General features: G+C 40.8%; 2 protein-coding genes across 2 annotated transcripts; both read left to right on the top strand.

The window, feature by feature from the left end:
* The first annotated feature begins 5,681 nt into the window (after window positions 1-5,681).
* Window positions 5,682-11,141, top strand: ptger2b (prostaglandin E receptor 2b (subtype EP2)). The gene is made up of 2 exons (XM_018703354.2): window positions 5,682-6,841; window positions 9,254-11,141. Exons 1-2 carry the CDS (start codon window positions 6,044-6,046, stop codon window positions 9,515-9,517), a joined length of 1,062 nt encoding a protein of 353 aa, XP_018558870.1. The 5' UTR covers window positions 5,682-6,043; the 3' UTR covers window positions 9,518-11,141.
* Window positions 11,142-16,199: 5,058 nt separating this feature from the next.
* On the top strand, window positions 16,200-21,890 carry psmc6 (proteasome 26S subunit, ATPase 6). Its single transcript, XM_018703391.2, has 14 exons — window positions 16,200-16,362; window positions 16,809-16,888; window positions 17,452-17,491; window positions 17,694-17,746; window positions 18,110-18,177; window positions 18,659-18,773; window positions 18,874-18,961; window positions 19,249-19,310; window positions 19,394-19,517; window positions 19,624-19,685; window positions 20,040-20,160; window positions 20,245-20,325; window positions 21,339-21,410; window positions 21,532-21,890. The coding sequence occupies exons 1-14, from the start codon at window positions 16,278-16,280 to the stop codon at window positions 21,648-21,650; spliced, it is 1,170 nt and encodes a 389-aa protein (XP_018558907.1). The 5' UTR covers window positions 16,200-16,277; the 3' UTR covers window positions 21,651-21,890.
* Window positions 21,891-22,781: the final 891 nt, after the last annotated feature.

Raw genomic sequence — 22,781 nt, 5'->3', positions numbered from 1 at the left:
TAAACACAAAGAAAATGTAGGTTGATGACAGCATTGAACTGAACTAACATTGCATGTGGCATCAAAACATAAATTTAGTCAACTTGAATATGAATAGAAGAAACAGACAACGATATTCAAATACAAAGATACAGACAAGGAACAAATCAAAGAAAAAGCTGAATGAATTAATGAATGAATGTAGAAATGTAAGAAATACAGATGATTCCATTCAGTGCCTCATCTGAACACATTGCTGAGGATGAGAATGATGTGATTGTGATGTTACAGCTGAATACCTGTGTCATGACAGTGAACTAAACTAAATGAGACAGCTTTGTAGTTGGAGTAGACAATATGAGATGATCATGAGATGATCCATGTAACATGTCTGGTGTGGTTGTACTGGGGTATTTCAAGGAGCAGGACTGATTTATAGTAATATTCTTACCTCAGTGAGATAAAGTACTTTCATCTGTAAAACACATACTATTACAGAGAACACAGACAACTCAGCCAGCTCTTTGTAGCTTCTAGTCTTTGTGCTAAGCTAGGCTAAATATGTCCTAGTCTTATCTCTCAGTTCAAGACAAACAGTTAATTGATACCAATGTACATCTAAAGGTGTAAATTTGCAAGTTGAAAAACTGTTTAGCACTGGTAGGTGGTTCAGTGATTGAGTATCTATGAGTTTTTATGTGGTTACAGGACAGATCACCTTCTTCAGATGAGTCTTTTGTGGTGCAGTCTATATGTTGCTTTCAGCATATTCATTCAATGGTGGATACTTTGTTATGACCAAGAGAGTAGTCAAAGTCAGTTTTCAGTGCCTAAACATGTTGACCTCTAAGCAATGAAGAAGATGCACTCAGTGATGCAGCGTTGCTGTCAACTCAACATGATGGCAGTGAGGGAACATGGAAAAGCCACACAAAGACACCTAGAACATTCCTCCCTCCCCTCTCTGTATGCTGTGGTTCTTTCATAGCTGTGAAATTACATGGCTTCTGTTTCTGGATGGCTGGAAAGAAGTCCAAGCAAACAGAGTGGTGGATGTGCTCTGTGCTGTCAAATTGGAATTTCCAGAATGAGTGCTCCAGGTTTGTGGCTGTAGCAGTTCTGTGGTCGGCGCAGTGAAGGAGCACGTCATGTCAGTGATACAGATTATACACTGAGAAAAGAGACTGAAAGAGGTCACAGCCAGGGAGGCCAGAGGCCTTCACCACAGATACTCAAGGGATTTTAAGGTTTCACAGAGAACCATGGAATCATAGTCAGCTCTGGTGCACAGTTACAATAAACTGAGAAATGAAACCAAGAACTAAGAGATATAAATACACCTGCAGCTTTTAGGACATGACACGACCAAATGAATAGTATTAGAAATCAGTTACAGTGATTGCACAAACAACTTGGAAAAGTGGAAAGGACACTAAAATAGTAAATATGAAAAAGGAATAAATGTGTAGAGGCTTTTAGCAGTTGTACAAACACTAATTTCAGTCCAACCATTCATCATTCAAAAATCTGGGCACTTTATTAAAATTACCCAAAACATTATTTATCCCTACCAGTCATATAATTCAGGCTGAGGATTTTAGACTTTTGATCTTTGATAGAAAATATCCCCTAAATGTGACAGTGAAGCCTAACCCAGATATTTGTTTTTTGTTTTGTAATTTGAGCAATTTAAGCAGCAATTACTTATCATCAATGAAAATAATTCATTATGATTGTATGTTATCCACAGACTTATTTTTTACACAACCAGACCTGATTCGGTGTGTAGCTTACCAACTGCGACTGTTCACTGAAAAATAGCCTGTTTAACTCTGTGGACAGCCCCATGTAAAATCTTGGTGGATGGCACCATCTACAGGACATACTCTGCATCAAACACATTTTATGTGTACAGCTGATTTATCTGTGGTATGTTCCTCTGGGTCCCATGACACATTGGCAGTAGATGTAATTTTCTGCCACTGACATGCACAGGACCTTTGGCTCTCAGCAGCCTCAGTTCTTTGTGACATGGATTCCACAAGATGTTGGAAACTTTCCTCTGAGATTCTGCTCCATGTTGACCTGATTGCATCTCATCACTTGTACAGATTTGTCAGCTGCACATTCATGCAGCCAATCAGGTCCATGTAAAATCTTGGTGGATGGCGCCATCTTCAGGACATAGTCTGCACCAAACAAACTCTCGCATCACTTACCTTTTTCAAATACAACTCTTTTACAACCATATCACCATTCTCTTCATAATCCTTACCATTTTTTAAAATGTTTTCCTCAGTCACTCCATATGATTGTTAAATTAGTTAGTTAGTTTAATAATACAATCATTCATAGATTTGAAATTCAAATGTATACATTATTCCTAAGGGCCAGGCCACACCAATTCACATAAATATTCAATTCAATATTTGTTTAATTTTAAGCACGGTGGTGCAGTAGTTAGCACTGTCATCTTGCAGCAAGAAGGTTTGAGCCCTGGAGTTTACATGTTCTCCCTGTGAGAACCTGCGTGGGTTCTCTCTGGGTACTCTGGCTTCCTCTCACAGTCCAAAGACAAGCACACAGGTTAATTGGTTTCTCTAAATTGTCCATTGATGTGAATGTGAGTGTGAATGGTTGTCTATTTGTGTTGGCCCTGTGATGGACTGGTGATCTTCCCAGTGTATGTGCCAACTCCCCCTGCCCAGCCTGTCTCCAGGAGGGGGCTCCATTTCCCTAATCTGGGCAAGGTGACTGTATTCAGTCAATACAGAGGTTTCTAACCACTGCTGTTAGTCTGGCCTGAGCAAGAAGCTTAAAGAAAGCTTGAGCTCTGGTAAACTCTTTGGCCTTTCCATGATGAGCCTGATGAAGCACTGATTGAAATGCAAACTTGTGTGAGAGCTAACTCTGCATCAAACACATTTTATGTGTACAGCTGATTTATCTTAGTTTCTTTTGACCAGTTATGTCCATCTTGCATCTTCTGATCTTGGGCCACCAGATGGCTGAGTAGCCTTCCAAGCAGATAACATGATGTCTGTTTGTGGTGCTTTGATCTTGGACTTTATGGAGACTGTGGTATGTTCCTCTGGGTCCCATGACACATTGGCAGTAGATATAATTTTCCGCCACTGACATGCACAGGACCTTTGGGAAACAGTCAAATTTCCCTAAAATGCATAGTTTGCTCAGTCAGGACCTGGGATCTCTGCTGGTTCACAAAACAGACTGCCATGTTCATTTAAAGACACAGCACAGAAAATCTTCCTACAAGCCTATATACACTTGCCAAACACTTTATTAGGAAGCCCATATTAATACTGAATAGGACCTACCTTTGCTCTCAGCAGCCTCAGTTCTTTGTGACATGGATTCCACAAGATGTTGGAAACTTTCCTCTGAGATTCTTCTCCATGTTGACCTGATTGCATCTCATCACTTGTACAGATTTGTCAGCTGCACATTCATGCAGCCAATCTCCTATTATACCACATCCCAAAGGTGTTCTCCTGGATTCAGATCTGGTGACTGTGGAGGTCACTGAAGTTCACTGAACCGACTGTCTTGTTCATGAAATGACCTTTGCTTTGTAACATGGAGCGTTATCCTGCTGGAAGAAGCCATTACAAGTTGGTAAACTGTGGTAAAGTGTGCCAAGAAAACATTACACCACCATGAGCCTGAACTGTTGACATAAGGCTGGTTTGGTCCATGCATTCATGCTGTTGAGTTCTGACCCTACCATCTACATGCAAAAATCCAGATTCATTAGACCAGATTACATTTTTCCCGGTCTTTAATGAGCCTGTATCCACTGCAGCCTCAGATTTCTGTTTTTGGGTGACAGGAGTGAAACCTGATGTGGTTGTAGTCCATTCACTTTAAGGTTGGGAGAGCTGAGATGATTTTCTACTTGCTGCAGTTATAAAGAATGATTAGCTCAGTTTGTGGTTACAGTAGCCTCTCCGTCAGTTCCAACCAGTCTGGCCAGTTTCCTCTGACTCTCCCATCAACAAACCTTTCCTATCCTTCACAAGTGCTGCTTACTGGATGTTTGAGACAGAGGACAGATGTTGAATACAATTATCTGAGTATGTTTGGGTTCAGATTTCTCTAGTTGTGGGGAAAGTGTGACTTTCACCTCTGTTATCTTGCATTCATCTTATTTGGATATAAAATCTGCTTCATGCCTCTGCTCTCCAATGGTAATGAACTCAAAGCATCCAATATTGCACCAGAGTCAATGGAAATACCTGGGCCTTTCTCAGACCAGACCCTCCCCACTCACACTCACAGAGTGTAACTCTGTATGTAGTCACACTCACCACAGAAAGATGCATCCGTCAGTAATGTATAGGGTATAAATATAGCAGCAAGCTTTAGGAAGAAGCTCGCTCTCTCTGGTGAAAACAGGAAGTCTCATAACTTTTCATAACCATGTTTTTGTATCAGTCCATCACACACAGCACTAATAATAGTCTACTTAATTCACTGAACCACACCTTTCGATATTTAAACATGAAAATACATTTACAACAGTATATAAATAAATAGAACATAATTATCTTAAAATTTTGACATTCACCTTCAGCTTTGATAACTGGTATCATATGAGGCTGGTTATCAACTGACTGTTACAGTTTTTGCTGTTTGCTTAAACACATTTGTCCACTCTGAGGTCACATTCTCAAAACAATGAAAATACAGAAGCTGATCGGCCAAAATGAGTCTGTTGACAGCATGCTACAACACTCACACAGCATTAAAACATACAACAAAAGCAAATATCTCACTGTCCATGGACTGTTGTTGAGATGTAAGACTTACAATATGCACCAAGACATGATAAAATCAGACATTCAGCTCTTGCACTGTATTTGTTCTTCTTCAAACAACCAATGAACAATTCCACCCAAAATCTTAGAAACATTGCCATTGTCCATGCCATTACTTTTTCTATAATTTCTAAACTCAGAAATGCTGAGTACTGTGAAGAAGTACCAATTGCTGGTTGATTAGTTCTGCAAAGCACTTTCACACAGGTGCATTAGAGATTTGCAAGTAATTTCTATCCACTGTGAATAGATGTTTTCCTTTTATTGATCAGTCCAATAGGAATTTGAGTCTTTCTACGAGATCTGTGTGGACGGGTGAAAACCTCTGTTGTCCTAAGCAGGTAGCAATGAAGATCAAGTGGATCCAGTTTCATTAAGTGTGTCTTAGCAATCAGGAAAAACAAACTGGTTTTTCCTGTCCAGCTATGACCAATTTCATGTGAAAGAGGTGGAGTTGATAAGTTGATGAACTATTGTATGTGTCTTAAAAATGATGTGTATTTTTGATTTTGTGAGTGACAATGAAAAAACTATCATGAATATGTGATCTTAACTCAGTTCAGCTTTATTTATAAAGCACTTTAAAAACAACGGAGTTGACCAAAGTGCTGTACACAAATAAAAAACATAAAAACAACACAATGTAATGCACATAAAAATGAGAGAGGGTCTCTTATATAATAATAATAATAATAACAATTATTATTATTATTATTATGTGGTTAATAATAACAATAATTATTATTATTATCAGCTTTTTTTATGAAGTTGATTTTCTGTCCCTGTACAAATGATAATTCAGTGTCAGGGTGAGTTTACTATTCAATGTGACAGAGAAGGAATCAAATAAACTGATATTCACATAAAACAATTGTGGGTTGTGTTCAAGTATGACCAAATTCCTTGTCAATGCATTTAGATAGATCCATAAATATATACAGACTCACAGGGTGTCAAAATAGTCTCTCCTGTATGCCATGAAGGGAGAGCGGACAGGTGTTGACGCTCTGCTGGCCTGTCTTTACCTGTGAGAAATGACGCTAGCTGTCTGACTGATACTATGCAGTAAGTGTGGGAGTGTCATCGTGTGTTTCCCCAGAAGCCGAACAGTTTGGAAAAGGGTGGGGCGCAAACCCGAGCTTTGTGGTTGCAGCATGTGCGCTGAAGTTCAGTAGACTACCACCGAAGTTCGCTGGTTGCTCTCAGGTCGAGTGCGTTAAATTTCTATGGCAAACAACTTCACAGACCTTTCCAGATGCCGTCAGAGTACCAGCGTGGAATACGGAAACCCCATCACCTCGGCGGTGATGTTCGCGGCTGGCGTCGTGGGGAACATCGTGGCACTGGTCCTACTAAGGGTCCGGCGCAAGAGGACCAGCCCGTCTCTGTACCAGGTCCTGGTGACTGCGCTCCTTATGACGGACCTGCTTGGCTCCATCTCTGTCAGTCCTGTTGTACTGTCAGCTTACGCTCAGAATAAGACACTGGTAGGGATGAGTGCAAACCATGCGCTGTGTCGTTACTTTGGTTTCAACATGACTTTCCTGAGCCTCTCCACGCTGGCCATCCTGTGCGCAATGGCACTCGAGCGCTACCTCTCCATAGGCCACCCTTACTTTTACGAGAGGCACCTGAGTGAACGCTGTAGTTACATCCCCATTACCCTAATCTACCTGGGCAGCATTATTTTCTGCGTCCTTCCTTTTCTGTATTTCGGGGAATACGTACAGTACTGCCCGGGGACTTGGTGCTTCCTGGAGATGAGAGGAGGTGAACTAGAGCTAAAAGTTCACATCGGACTTTACGCATCTTTCATCCTCATCATAACCGCTACCACGGTGGTGTGCAACATAATTGTCATTTTCCTCCTGGTGAAGATGTACATTAGGGGCAAAGTGCGCCGGAGCGCAGTGTCTGCGCGTCCCCGGTACCAGAGGTCTCGGTCCATGACGGAGGAAGTGGAGCATCTCCTGCCGCTGGTTATCATCACTGTGGTCTTCATCTGCTGCACCTTCCCCATAGTGGTAAGAACTCTGCCTCTAAACGGTTGAAATTTGACAACGGTTTGGTAACTCTTATAATCCAGTCTGTGATGTACAGTGTAATGTTCTTGTATGAATTAGATGCTAATACTAACACTGAGTGGTTCTTAAAGGAAGATACAGTGGAATAAAACAAAACTATGTGGACAGGGGGAGAACAACTGGGCATTTATGTGGAATACTGAGTGCCTACAGGGTACAGTCCTGGGAAACCAAACTTAAATTTGGGGGAAAAAAACTATTAAGTCAACAACATTTTCTTGCTGTGTAACTGAAGACTAAAAATGGGACATAGCAAACATTTATCATGTTGATTTTTGTGGATATCACAATAATCATCTCAGTAGCAGGCACATCTGGTCTGTGTTTGTCAGTTTTCTTGTATTCAATCCAGATTCCAACTAAATGGATAAGTACTCACACAGTCAAGTGAATGTTTCTGTGTCTAAATACCCAACTCCTCCTCTCTGTACGTCAGACTTGTTCCCCCAAAGACACAGACTTTGACACATTCATTAACACAGTACAGGAAGTATACTTCCTCTTCTCACATTTCTAGCCAGGAAACAGGATTTTTTAAAAATCCTCTTTAGTATTTAAGTGGCTTTTTAAATTCCCTAACCAAATTACCAAAGGGCAGGTGACATGTAGTAAACCTAGCCCTTGTGGTCTGGCGCCTTGGGCCATTTGTTAATCCAACCACCACGTATATATCCTTTACCTGTCATTCATTTATGCTGTATGACAATGATTCTGACTGCCTGTGGGAAGAAGCTGTCTCTCAGTCTTTGGTTTTGGTCCTGATTCCCAGAGGGCAGGGGGGAGAAGAGGTGATGTCCAGGGTGAGTGGGGTCCTTTAAAATACAGTTGGCCATCTTTTGAAGTTAGCAAGTCTGTGAGGGGGGGGTAGTGTTTTGCTGATGGTACGCTCTGCCACCCTCACCACCTGTCGCAGGTCCCTCCTGTTCTCCTCTGTGCAGCTGGTGAACCACACGGTGCAGCAGTAGATCAGGAGGCTCTCTGTAGCTGGTCAGCAGATGGTGAGGGAGGTGAGCGTGCTTTAGCTTCCTGAGGAAGTAAAGCCTCTGTTGGGCCTTCCCCACCTGATGGGAGATGTGTGTGGCCCAGGTGAGGTCACCTGAGATGTGGACACAGAGGAATCTGAAGCTCTCTACCCTCTCTACCTCCTCACCTTGTACACAGAGAGCAGAGTGTTCGATGCACTTTGATTTTCTGAAGTCCATTATTATTTCCTTGGTTTTTGTGATGTTGAGGTCCAGGTTATTGTGAGGACACCATTCTGTCAGATGCTGAACCTCCTCCCTGTAGGCTGTCTCATTGTGGTGTGATGTCCCATCCTGATGTTCTGTGGTCTGTTGCTCAGGAAGTCCAGTATCCATGTGCATGTGCATGTGAGAGAGTTTCTCAAAGCATTTTGTGATGATGGGGGTGAGGGCAACTGGGCGATGGTCATTGAGGCAGTTCACTGTACATTTCTTAAGTACTGGGAAGATCGTGGCTGACTGTAGTAGCAAGAGGTTAAAGATGGTGGTGAATACCTCTGCTAGCTGATCTGCAGGATCCTTCCTGTGACTCCATCTGGACCAGCTGCTTTCCTCGCCTTGACTCAGCGCAGGGTGGATCTGACCTGATGTTGTTGCAAATTGCCTGTAGGTATGACTGTGAGTGTGGATGGGATGAATGGATGTTTGTCTATATATGTCAACCTTGTGATAGACTGGTGATCTGTCCAGGCCGTGCCCTGCCTCTCACCCAATGTCAGCTGGGGCAGGCTCCAGCCCCCCCGTGAACCCTCATGGATAAGCGGTATAGATAATGAATGATTAATACTGTTTCCAGTGCAAAAAACTACAAAAAGCCACTGTCCACTACCTGAAGCAAACAGCAGACAGACGCGGTTAGAGACCTGCTGGTGAACATAGTGGGGCATTTAGCAGCTAAAGAGCCAGAGATTTCCCTCAGGAGTTGGATGAGACTAAAAACAGATCTAAAAGAAAGGGAACATTGGACTTATATCCATTAGGTGACATAAACAGCACTCCACATGAATGACCACTGTGCTCTGTGATGGCTGGACTGTAGAGAGAGATCTGTAGAGCCGAGGGGAACTGTGTTTTAAATTAAACACTTTCACTTAAGCAAAATATCTGAGTTGCTCTTTCATCATTGGTAACACAATGTGCCACAACTTACTGTAAAGTATTCTTGTTACATAATTGCAAGACGCTGTTGCACACTCTTTAATGAACCTCCATGCTGGTGCCATTGTACGTGGTTGCTAACTTTGTGATCTGCAAGGCCTTTAGTCAGAACTCAGGTGACTATATTTAGTTATAATAACATTTTCCTTTTTTCTTTTTCCCCTCTTCCCAGATCCAGGTGTACATAAACTTAACAAGAAGCCATTTACGTTCAGAGGATGACAAAGCTGACCTCGGCGCTCTCCGTTTACTTTCATTCCACTCCATCATTAACCCCTGGGTCTACATCATCCTCCGCCCTTCCTTTCTGAAAATCATTTGGAGGAAGCTGCGTAAACAACAGAAGTCTACATTCATCTGGGGGGAGTCCCTGAATACTCAGTCCAAACATAAGGAGGGGAGACCTTGCCATGCAGCTGCAGAGGCAGGACAATGAGGATGACAGTGGACATGGATATGATATGGCTCACAGGCCCAGCGCACATTCTCTGTCTGAGTGTGACAGGAAGAACGGTTAAAAACTAAACAGAGCTGATCACATGTCAGACAGCACGGTTTAATAACAGGAAGTGCTCTATAGGTCGGAGTGGGAGGTCATGTGACTGTCGGTTTCTTTGCAGAGAGTTGACTTGTGGTGAAACAGTTGATTTGATTATCAGATTGAACCTATCTATTCTGTCAAACTGCATTTTGTTTGAACAGTGTATGGTTACTGATGTATTGGTAATTGTAACTTCTATGAAGCATATGTGACAGAAACTGTTTGTTAATAACAGTTGTGATCATATTTCAGGATTACACACATTATATTATTCATTATTCTTAATTACACACATCATATAAAAATCAATGACAGGAAAGCTCTTTAGTAGGTTCACTCTTGACCTTGGAAATAATACTGTAATAAATAAATAAAACAGTAGTAGTAGTCATCAGCAATCAGTCCCAATTCACAGTATTCAGCATTTCTAGGTGAGAAAATAATGGTATGGAAAAATCTGATGTAGCACAATAAAAAAATATTTTTTGGGTGAATTTTTTTTATGGCAGTACAAAAGCAGTGACATACACTGAATATCTGAATTTATCTGATGCTTGTGTCAGTGACAGTTCATGGGCACGAAAGACCAGTGTACAGTATTTCAGCGCTGCAGGGTTTGTTCTCTTTAGTAAAATCATCTTGGGAGCAAGCAATGCAATTCATGCTGTGACATACTGCTACATACTATAATTATGCAAAGTATTAACAAATGACGCAGCCCCATAGCACAAAATACTGATTGAACCAGTTCATCTTGTCCATGGTATTATGACTGATTGAAAGAATATATTCATTTGACCAAGTTGTGTTGTTAGAGTAAAATATTTGTATGTTGTATGTTTTAAAGTTTTGTGAGTGTGAGAATTTTGTTATATACTGTATAGTTTTTCATTTAAAGATTTTATCAATAACTAGAATTTATGTAATAAATCTAATGAATAAATGCTTCAAATGTCATATTCACATGGATTTAGTTGTGAGTTGATATTTAAGGCCTCAGTCTAAAAATCTGTTGAACTATGCTATAAAAGAAATGTGTTCTAAACTTATCAAGTGTCAGTATACTGCTGATAATTGTTAAAATGTTATCCTACAAATTACACAGACTTAACATTACTGCTGATAGTCAGGTAAGCATACCAGTGATTTGGATTTTTCGATGAATGCATTCAAACCTACAGAGAGCCAGTGGTTTTGATCATCCCAGTAAATAATACAATCTGGATGAGCATATTAAAGGCAGATAAGATATTAACATGAACGTCATATCTACTGCTATCACTGTCATGGTTACAGTGACTGTGCAAGCTGACTTAGCCACAATGATAAGAAACACAGATCGAAACTCTGAAATGCCATGACATGCACACAGAGATACAACCGTGTGATGGTCCTTTTAAAATTCTTTAGTATGTGACATAGTGACCTGTACAGTGTGAGTGACCATTTGTCCCACTGAATTTCCCCTCCGACCACTGACCTCTCAACATGGAGGAAAATAAAGACAGCTAACAAATCATGCTCTTTATTGGTGTCATTGTTTTCTGTGGAACACAGCCAGGTGTTTTAAAAGAAGCACATGAATTTAAACTAAGATTTACCATATTTGATGTTCCCAGAGGAAAGAAAACCGTCCACTGCAGTTCACGCTAAATGGGTTCTTTTACAACAAGGACAGTCCATGATTATCAAAGGTCATGCCTAACCTTTTTCAGACACAGAGATTTCCATCAACCCCTGGACACAACCACCTGTTTTCATGTTGTGCACTTGAATAATGTAGGTTACATAGTGACAGCTGAACTATCTCCATGATCAATGAGAATACTTAATACGTTGATGAAGATCATGAGATGTAGTTGAAAACTGCAGCTGCTGATTACATGTCAGAGTCGAGTAGATATCGAAATAAGAACGAATGATTAAAGTGCAAAAAAAAAGTTCACGCTCCAACAGGTCTTTTTAAAATTGGTTCAGGGGGTTTGTGTGTGTGTGTGTGTGTGTGTGTGTGTGTGTGAGGACCAAAACACAAATATGAAAATGAGGAGTTGAAAAATAAACTAGAAAGACACACTAACATTTTGTTTTACCAGCTGATTGATGGTAAAGGAAATTTACACTGCTTTCAAAATTACTCAGAATTTTGTCTTGTCTGATAACTTCTCTGATAACCTTTTGTGAGTTTCAGAGCTTCATACTATTGACTTAGATTTTTCTTTTGTCATGATGAATCACTGACATTGTCCATCCTTGCATTAGGACAGGTTGACACTTCCCCAGTCTATCATATGGCTGATGTATGATTCACACCTATGGCAAATATAGTCACCTGTTAACCTGCATGTGTTTGGACTGTGGGAGGGAGATAGAACCCAAGCAGGAGCAGGGAGAACATGCAAACTCCACAGTCTTGCTGCTAGGCGACAGTCCTAATGTGGGAAATGTTTTGAGGTCACAAGTAAAGATTTCACAGTAAACAACTGTCTCAACATAGACTAACCACATGAAGAGAGGACTGGGACAAAATAGCTTTTTTTCAAGTGGTGTGAGTTATTGGCTGAGATTTGGAGTTTGTTGATGGCTAAACGTTTAGAGTACAGTTGGTGGAAACAACACTCAATGATATAACCTTTAGCCGTAATATTCAGATATATTTATCTCAAACTATGTCACCCTTGTTCACACAGACACAGGATGTAACCACTCTGCAACCACAGTGCAGTTTTGTGTAATTGTACCCATTCTATTCCTTAAACTCTGATAAACTGCTGTTGCACATGTTGTGCACATGGTGGATGATAATATATTGACTGATGTGCATTTGTTCCATTTGTTTGCTGTAGGCTGTACATTGGACTTGCAGTGATTTGTGTAATTTTTTGTCTTGTTTCAGGACAAAGTTTTGGGCTGACCTGTGGCAGCTCAGAGCTCCTGTCATCAGCACTGGCCTCTGCCTGGTTCCCTACAGACCTGTGCTAAGTTGGGAACTGCTGCTTTTTTAAGCCTGTAAAGCCCAACTTCTACTTCTGGCCTCAGCTTCTTCTGGCTGCAGTGAGCTGTGAACTGTAAACAGTTGAAGCTTACTTTGGTAGGACTACAATTTACATCCACATACTCAGCTGCAACACATCAGCAGCTTACTGTGCTCCCTTCAGTTCATGTAAGATTACTCTCTAACAGGGGAATTCTCAGCTGGTGAGCCAACCTTTCCTCCCCAGTGCTGTCAACAGTAAGCTGTGAGTCCATGTCTGAAGTGGCACAGAGGGGAGCTTCCTCTGAAGTAGTGTCTCTTTAATATAGGTGAACTGTGAGCTGAAGGAGGACTTTATATCTGTGGTACATACCAGCTCTACTATGTGCTCTTCAGCAAGGCAGTAAAGCTCCAAAATAAAAAAAAACTTTTAGCTCAATCAGTTTTTACTGCAGAACCTTCAAGAGATACTACATCAAATAATGAAAGTGAATTGTGGTAGCGAACACTGGGACACTTCCCCTTAGTGTTCTTGAACATGATCCATGCCAGCTAACTAGCTCCCCCTTTCCAAATCAGACAGGGCTAGGATTATTTCAACCATTCATCTGTCTTGTTATATATGAAAATTGAGGATAATTCTATTTTTATTCTTACTTTGTACCTGCTGCTTTTTTTCTGGTTTTAAGCGCTTGCAATATTTTAACACAGTTTAAACACTGCTTCTTATAACCACTTTAAATTGCTTAAGCATTTTAACCAAGTGGTATCGTGTGGTTCATTCTGTTAATTTTGTCTCTCACATTTTACTCTCATTTTCTCAACTGGAACTGAGAGCTGTGTACTTGAAAGGCTAGTCAACATGGGTGAGGTCCCTTCATGGTTTGCTGTAGTTAAATACAGTGGCATGCACAAGTGATTCACCTGTTTACACCAGTATTATGTGAGTGTGTGTGGGTTGCTGCACAAGTTGTGATAATGCGGTAATGATGTGTCACACACACATTATTTACAGGAAAGGCTGATTGCTGATGCAGTTTGAGTTCAGTTATTTTGCTGATTGTCAGACTTAGCAATGGAGGGGATAAAGGCTGACTGGAAACAAGAACATTTTTCTACATTGCACAGACAGTGCTTGACAGCTCTGGACTACAGGAAAAGTCTTTAGATGTCTTTCTCCAACCTCATCCACACACTCATCCAACAGGACCTGGAGCTGCTCAGTACCACCACTCTTTCTTCACCTTTCTTCAGTAATGAGGTCAACATCACAAATGACCAAAAATAGTGTTATTTACATTTTTGTCATCCAGGCTCCTTTAACACAAGCTGCTTGCTATCCTTGTGTCTGTGGTGTTATGACGTTATAGGAGAAAGTAAAATGAGGAAATGTTCAACAAAGAAAAAAAGCAGATTAGTCATCATGACCTCAGAACTGTCTTGCTCATATTTCATGGGGCCTTTTCCCAGGCTCAGTAACAGGATGTGATGAGAACAAGGCCTGAGATGACCACATGTGATCCCAGACCCATGTTTACATGTCTTGTTGCCTCAGAGCTGTTGGCCAGCTAAGTTTATACTCTATTGGAAGCAAGAGGAGCAGAGAAGTTATTCAAGCTGTTTTTGTACACGCACAGGCCATTATCACACACTCTGAGTGGAGTGAAACTATAAACTTCTGCAGCTACTAAGTTTATTTTAGGGCCTGAACTATCTACTGGGAAACCAGATTAATTCATCCTCCAGATTCACTGACCTCCCCTCTGCACTTCAGACTGATGTAAACTCATTTCTGTCTTTGCCCTTATGTTACTTGCTGTGGAAACAAGGAGGAGGTAAAAAAAAACATATGATTTAAACATGAATTTTATGCTTCGGTGAATTTAAATAAATAACCAAACAAAACATATTGAAGAGATAGACCTGTGCTTCCACTGAATCTGTATAATACTCCTCCACACCACAATGAAGGATGTTGAAAAAAATGGTCAGTGGCAGAACTTTCAGTTATTGCAGATTCAGATTTTACTCCCGTTATTATTGTATGGAGCTCTAACACCCCCTGCTAGCAACAGAATGCTTTACACTATCCCTGGATGTAATATTACCAGGGGTTATGGGCAAACAAAAACATAAAGAAGAAAAACAGGAAACAAACAAGGGAGTTCAGCAGCTCAGTCGGTTATACAGCTTGAACATACTGAGCCTTTGTTTTTGCAGTATCTGGGCTACCCAATGTCAGGTCCAGCCTCAGCATCTGTATTTCATTTAGGTTAAACCACAAATGTATTCCTTCTCGGCTATTGTTTGGTAGATCGGGTAGTTGTCATAGTAAAAGACCAATTTACTTTTCATGGAAACAGGAACTGGATTGCATCCCAAAATGAACATCAGAGCCAAATCCTGTCTCCATGGCACTCTTGAATTTATTTTATGTCTGATGCACTAGAAGGTGGATTATCAGTGCACAGGTATTCGCTGTGGGACAAAGGGTCCATCCTCTGGGTGGAGAAGCTCCATACTCAAAGTGTAGAACACAGACCAGGAAGTAAAATGGTTTGCACCAACTTGAATAGACTGAGTGAAGAGGAAACAGGGATCTGACTTGAGGTATGTTGAGGATTTAGGGTTTGTTTGGCTGAGTGGGGGGAGGTTGGAAACATGGGTAGGCTCTGGTGTTGAATGGAGGGGCAGAGCAGGTAAGCAGTCCTGGAGCTGGGCAGGTGATTCTGTGTTGGTGATGAGGCAGCGATAAAGGTTAGCAACGCTGGCTGGATGCAGTTGATAGGCAGGGCAGGCGGAGTGGTGAACCTGTACTAGCATGTGCTAGCATGTTAACACGTTTTATGTAGAAAATCTGCACATTAAATTCATGGTGGCTGTGAGGGTCAAAACACAACAGCATTTCACAAAATACAACATTTCAAAAATCATGTAAAAAAAAAAAGAGCAAAAAACACATATATAGTAAATAATTTCCCTCAACTGGGTGTCCTTTGTTGACGACATACACAAACAAACTATAGACTCGGATTCTATCCAGTCACACAGGAAGTGTTGTCCCACGCTTTCCGTAATCTGAAATGTTGTGTTTTCTGAAATGTCTTTGACTTTTAACCCTCAAACATAAGACAAGACAGCTATGTGATGCACAGTTACCAACACATAATAAATTCCTTGCCAAATTCAGATTAAATTGTACCAAAAGAATATGCAGTGGTTTTTGACACTGTGCGAAGTGGTGTGCAGCATTCTCTTAAAGGTTCAATAATCAAGCATTCAATGATCAATGCATTTACAGTTTTTCACAATCGTTTTCACACCTACCATGTCCAGAAATTTATAAATGATATTGAGATATTAAAAAGAAAGAAATTGAAACAACCTGCCATTTATTATTATGACATTAAGCATGACATTGTGTATATCAGTTTAATATAAGAAGGAAAAATGGACAAACGATTACATTTCAGGATAAATATATTACATGTGTTTTAAAGGAATAAATATTTATTACTTTTTCTTAATCTTTTTCTTTCTCTCGTGACTTTGAGTACGTAGCTTTGGCGTCACTGTTTTTTATGTGCAATGCGCAATGCCGGGAGCGGGACGCGCGCGGCCGCTGACGCCACACAGCCACACAGCGTAGTGACGCTGCAGTTCCCCAGCATTCAGTGGGGCATCATGGCGGACAGCAGAGAGAAAGCGCTACAGGACTACAGGAAAAAATTGCTCGAACATAAAGAAGTAGACGGGCGGTTAAAAGAGTGTAAGACACAAGTTAACTTCGGCGTTTGTAATGTGGCTGAAATATATCTTGTTTGCTTTTCCATGATCCACGTTACTGGGTAACCAGCATCAGCTAGCTGGACAGGTAGCTAGTGCTTTGTCATGCAGTTAGCATCTTCGTAGAAATGAATGGACGTGAAGCGGTTAGCGCTAGCATTGCTAACTTAGCTTACATAGAAGCAAACAGTAGTGCTGTACCAAATAATAAGCCGGTTAATATTTTTTTCAGTTTTGTCGGTCACTTAACGATAGCCTGTGTAGCCATTACTTCAACATAAACACTGTACTTATGTCGTTAAGGCTATCGAGAGCTTTAGGCTTGGCTAACTTTGGACATCTAACGTTAACTCAGACACTGTTTGTTTGACAGTGTGAGTCAAAGAGTTGGCTATGGTTATGTGCTTAATGGTGTGTTTGTTTTCCTAGTGAGAGAGCAGCTGAGAGAACAAACCAAACAGTACGAGAAATCAGAAAACGACCTGAAGGCTCTGCAGAGTGTCGGACAGGTAAATGATTATCTGTCTTTTCATCTCATTTTTGTGGACCGAACGTCTGGGTGAATCGGAGTGGTTATAACACGACACTCGGGTCTAATTGAGTATATCAGCAATATTACAGGCGGTCAGCAGAAGAGCCCTGGCTATTTCTGAAAACTCACTATAGGGCTAACATTGGCGACACGCAACTTGTTATACACAGAAATTCATGAATCTGGAAGTTTTATAAAGCTACAATTAGTACATTTTTTGAGTCCACAAAAACACAACACAAAGTGTACCTGGCTATGCTGATCCTCTGTCGTATCCTTCTCTTTGCTAGCATAGTCATTAGAAGAGAGACTTAAGTTAGTTGTAAAACATTTCTGACTATGGCGAGAAATGTTGATACTTGATAATACAGTCAACTCAGAGTCTGTACTTTTCATACATGGTGGATGTTGCTACCATTATTATGCAAAGTGTCTTCAGTGGGTGTAGACAGTGGAGGGATGTCTCTACACAAACACAAGGAAGAGGATCACTGGCTGATTTCTTATATATTGACCACATCTGTGCCTTGCTCCCTACAGATTGTTGGAGAAGTGCTCAAGCAGCTAACTGAGGAGAAATGTAAGTTCTCTGGTAGATGTATCTCACATTTACATGTGTCAAGGCACAGGTTGCACCAGTTAAATGATTTTACATCTAGTGGATTTATTTGTCTGTGCCATCCCTGCTCCAGTCTTCTCCTTTTAATGGTTAAATACTGAGCTCCGTTGGTTTCAGATATGTGACACTAATGTGTGTTTTTTTTGTGTGTGTATAATTCCAGTTATTGTCAAGGCCACCAATGGCCCCCGATATGTGGTTGGATGCCGCAGACAGGTAGGTGTTGAACGAACACTACAAATTAGATAAGTTTAAAAAAAATCTGGGGGTGTGGGGTTAGAAAGAAGTGAGTTTATCACACCTCTGTAGCCCCAGTATGCTGCAAGCTTCAGACTCCAGGATACATTAGCAGCTAACAGCCCCACACACCCCAATCTCTGACTGAAAGAATATGGGTGCCAAATTTTAACAGGAATACATGGAATAAAAAGGAAGAATACTCTGGTTTTGCTGCACTGATTTTGATCATTTTTTAAACTGTCAATCAAACATCCCAAGTTCCAGTTTTGTCAATACAAAGTCAATTCTGACCTGTGCATTTAGAATGTGAACTCTAATCTGTAATATTTTTCATCTCAGTTGGACAAGTCACAACTGAAGCCTGGCACCAGAGTGGCTTTGGACATGACCACGCTCACTATAATGAGGTAGGCTGAATACAGGCCTCACTTTAAGTTGTGGTAATGGTATCACAAGCCAATAAGGATCTAACAGTACATTTGTTTTCTTGTTAAATCTGTGGCATTTTCTTGTGTGACCCGATGCCACTGTTCTTTTTCCCCTGAATAATTCTTCAGTAAATAACAGGGTCTTTATATTGTTTGATGTTAGTAATATGAAGATGGCTATGAAAGTTGGAGTAAGAGTCTTATCATTGTGTAGGTTACCCATTGAGCATTTGCAAATGTTTTTATGCCTTCCATTAAGAATTACAGCCCGTGAACCACTTTTCAGTGCATACATGGGAGTCCATAAATGTAGCACTAAACTGAATTTTTGTACACTCTCACTTGTCAAGCTTTAAATGTGCCACATTGGTGGAGGTGCATAGAAGTTTGATAAAGTGCAAACCAAATACACAGCTAGTGATGGGTATGTGCTCAGCATGTATTTCTTGTTTCATAAAAGGTACCTGCCCAGAGAGGTGGATCCTCTGGTGTACAACATGTCCCATGAGGACCCTGGCAGCGTCTCCTACTCTGAGATTGGAGGCTTGTCTGAACAGATCCGTGAGCTGAGAGAGGTACAACAAAGCTTTCAACAACAATCTGCAATTAAGTCACGCAAGCCAGACCCTTCTTTTTTCCTTCTTTTTCGTTAAAAATGTTGTTTTTTTGTGGCAGGTGATTGAGCTGCCTCTGACCAACCCTGAGCTCTTCCAAAGAGTGGGGATCATCCCCCCTAAAGGTTGCCTGCTCTATGGGCCTCCAGGTTAGTAGTTCACCAAAAACACACCCTTTGTTTATTAGGCCACGTCACACACCAATGACATCCATGGATTGTTATCACATTTAGTTGAGAGTGCAATAAACATATCTAAGCAGGTATTTGTTTCTGAGACACTGACATATTTGTTAATCTGATCAATTTGTGTAAGCTTATTTTTTATGAATTTAATGATGCAGATATAATCCCATCAGTGTAGTGTAGTATGGTAACTGTTAATCAGTTTTAGGCCTATTTATCTGGTATTTATGAGAGATTTCATTCTGCACCAGGCACAGGGAAGACTCTTCTTGCTAGAGCAGTGGCCAGTCAGCTGGACTGTAACTTCCTCAAGGTGCGTATCAGTATCACAGTCAGGGTGTACTGCCACATTGCAGTGCACTCAGCCAGCTGATGGTGTATGTGTGTATGCTGCAGGTGGTGTCCAGCTCCATTGTGGACAAGTACATTGGTGAAAGTGCCAGGCTGATCAGAGAGATGTTCAACTATGCCAGGGACCACCAGCCGTGCATCATCTTTATGGATGAGATCGATGCCATTGGTGAGTGATCCTGAGAATCTGGATTGTACTTGAGTTAGGACCTGCCACTCTGTGTGCTCTGAATCCTTAAATACGTGTCCTTGTGTTTGTGTGTTGCTCCCTGTAGGCGGCCGTCGTTTCTCTGAGGGAACCTCTGCTGACAGAGAGATCCAAAGGACTCTGATGGAGGTAACATAGTCACTGTAATGTCCCCAGGCTCTCAAGATCAAAACACACATGCTGTACAACACATATCAACAGCCACCACTTTTACTTCCTGTTTAAAGCCGGCAAACCCTGCAGTCTATCTGCAGTGTGACAGCTGCTCATTTGAAATGAATGTACAGAGAGCAGCATGTTTGACTCATTCAGTAAACTGAACTTCATTACTGCAGAGCAGAACCAGTGTGTTGTGCTTAAAAGTTTTTTTTTAACTGTTATTGTAGTCAAAAGTACAGCTATTAAAGTCAGCACAGTGAGGATGATTAACAATGGTGATTGGTTTACTTGTTTATTGTGGTGTGTGTGTGTGTGTGTCCTTAGCTGCTGAACCAGATGGATGGCTTTGATACACTGCACAGAGTCAAGATGATCATGGCCACCAACAGACCTGACACTTTGGACCCCGCCCTTCTGCGGCCCGGCAGATTGGACCGTAAAATTCGTAAGATCTCCTCCTGTTCCTGTTGATCATTTGTCAGCTGTGTATAACCACACACAGCAAAACTAATCATCTTGTGTTCTTCAGACATCGAACTGCCCAATGAACAGGCTCGCCTGGACATCCTCAAGATCCACTCTAGTCCTATCACCAAACACGGAGAAATAGGTTAGTGAGCAGAACTGATTTCACCTCCTCTCCACACTGTCTTCCTTTGCTGTCCCTCAGCATGCAGTGTTCTGCCTGCTCACTGCAGCTGACCTCTGTCACTAATTCTCTGCCCTACATGTTCAGAAGGGCATCACACAGATTTTATATTAAAGCCACTTATCTAATCTATAGCCTGATTCTGGCATTGCACTCATAGAGGAGACTTGTGTAAATTCACCACCTGAAAGCAGACAAGCAGCTTGATTGCAAAGGTCCCTTCCAAATTACTAAAATTTCCTCACATTAATACAGTTATTGCATTTATTTCAAACATTTTACACAAAAGATTGCTTTCTCTTCTGTGCTATTTTGTGCTCCATTTTTTTAGAGGGTGAATTACTATTGTTCCTCAGAGCTGAACCAATTAGGTGATCAGTCATTTGGCAGAAAATGTATCTGCAACAACTTGATTTTTGATTCATTGTTTCATTTGAAGATGTAACATTTAACTTTTCAGAAATTGTTGGGGACATTGATAATATAATTGTGTTCTTGGATATTTCACAGAATAAACAACTTATTGATTAATTAAAAAACATTACAGAAATGATGAAATAATGAAGCACAAATGTTTAATTTTCTTGCACAAACGAGCACAATGTTCAAACAAATGAGAGAGTTGGGTGTTAAGTGGTGCCGACATAATAGGCCCATGCTAAAAGTTGTAATATTTCACAAAAACGGTTTGAGCTCAATTTTTTTATTTAGTGTGTACAGTTTGAAAGTGTTTTATTCCTGATCATGCGAGATGCCAACATCACAGACATACAATGTTTGCACAAGGTTCAGCTTTCAGCTTCAGTCAGCTGCAGTGTAGAAAGTACAAGTTGTGGTTATGTTAAGTGAAATTTCAGCAGCAGTGCTCGTAATTAATATGTGTGGTGAATATATAGAGGGGAAACCGTGGTTAGACAGTATTCTGTAAAAACAAAGATAGACATGCTGTAAGTTTTGGTTATGGTTGTTTTCAGATTTTGAAGCCATTGTGAAGCTGTCAGATGGCTTCAACGGAGCTGATCTGAGAAACGTGTGCACAGAAGCAGGTGAAACTGTCTTTCACTATAATCATTACTTGCATTTACTCTGTGTAAATATTGTGATTAGTCTAATTACTGTGTGTGCATATCCATTCACAGCTCTGTTCATGTGGACTTATGTTTGCAGGTCTGTTTGCCATCCGCTCTGACCGCGAGTATGTCACACAGGAAGACTTCATGAAAGCTGTGCGGAAGGTGGCTGATTCAAAGAAGCTGGAGTCCAAGCTAGACTACAAGCCTGTATAAACCCTCGTCCTTTTCTCTACCTGATGTGTTTCATTGGATTTGCTGTGTTATATGCCTCAAGGCCAGAAACAATGTATGTTTGTGGGAAGCAACATTAGCAGCAGTATATTGTCCCAACAGTTGCCAACAAATTGACTGTCACTCAGTAACTTCTGTTTCCATTTGTTAGTCTGACTCTGGCATCCCACAAAACACTTGTATAAAATAACTTCATGTACTGAAATATACCAATGTTGTAAATTCTGCGTGTTATTGTTTCTTATTTAATTCTTGAGCATTTTGAGTGTGAAAGTTTACTCCTGATCGCAGAATAGTAATTTAACTAAATTTATTTTTTACTTAAGGCGCACTTGCTACCTTTTTTAGGCCTTTTAACAGCTTACTGCTCTATCTTCTGATAAACCCTGTGGAAAGTTCTTGAAAAAGTAGATATATGATAATATAATAATATAATATATATAAACTTTGTTCTTAAGTTTTTGTCATAATCACAGTAATCCAGCAATAGTTGTCTGTACATCCTTGGATACACAGCAAACAGGAGCTGATTAGAGCTTATTCAGCAACTTTTAATGGGGACAAGATGCAAGTAAGTACAGGCTAAAAACAGGGACAGTAGCTGCCTACAGGGTCTGGTTCTGGTGGCTTTAATGTTTCTGCTGTCATGTTAGTTCCCAAACAGGCCTGTATATTGGTGTTAGCATGTCTCTATCCCTCAGATCAGCAGAAATGTACACTTCACTAGTAGTAGTAGTAGGAGGCTGATTGGAGAGTATGTTTTCAGGGCCTTTAAAATGCTCTGTCATGTTAATGTTTGAATCAGCTGAGACAATACTACACAAATCCTACAACCATAGTCTTTAATCCTTCAGTTACATCTTTTGGACTGGAAACAGCTGTGTTGTGTTTATAGGCTGCATGTCTTAGCCTGGTAACAGCTGAGAGCAAACACTGATAACATAGCTGGTCTCAGAGCCTCTGCATTATAATCAAAGGGGTTTTTTCTCAGGGGAACGTAAAAGTGCTCAACACATTCCCCTCTGAATTTGTTTATGTTTGGATTAATTGCCACACCAAATGTTTATCTGTCTGGCCAGTGACCAATGCTATGAAGAAGACTGATCAGCATCA

The sequence above is a fragment of the Lates calcarifer genome, linkage group LG7_1 (genome assembly GCF_001640805.2).
Source record: "Lates calcarifer isolate ASB-BC8 linkage group LG7_1, TLL_Latcal_v3, whole genome shotgun sequence".
Classification (NCBI taxonomy): Eukaryota; Metazoa; Chordata; class Actinopteri; family Centropomidae; genus Lates; species Lates calcarifer.
This window is presented reverse-complemented; position numbering and strand designations above follow the sequence as displayed.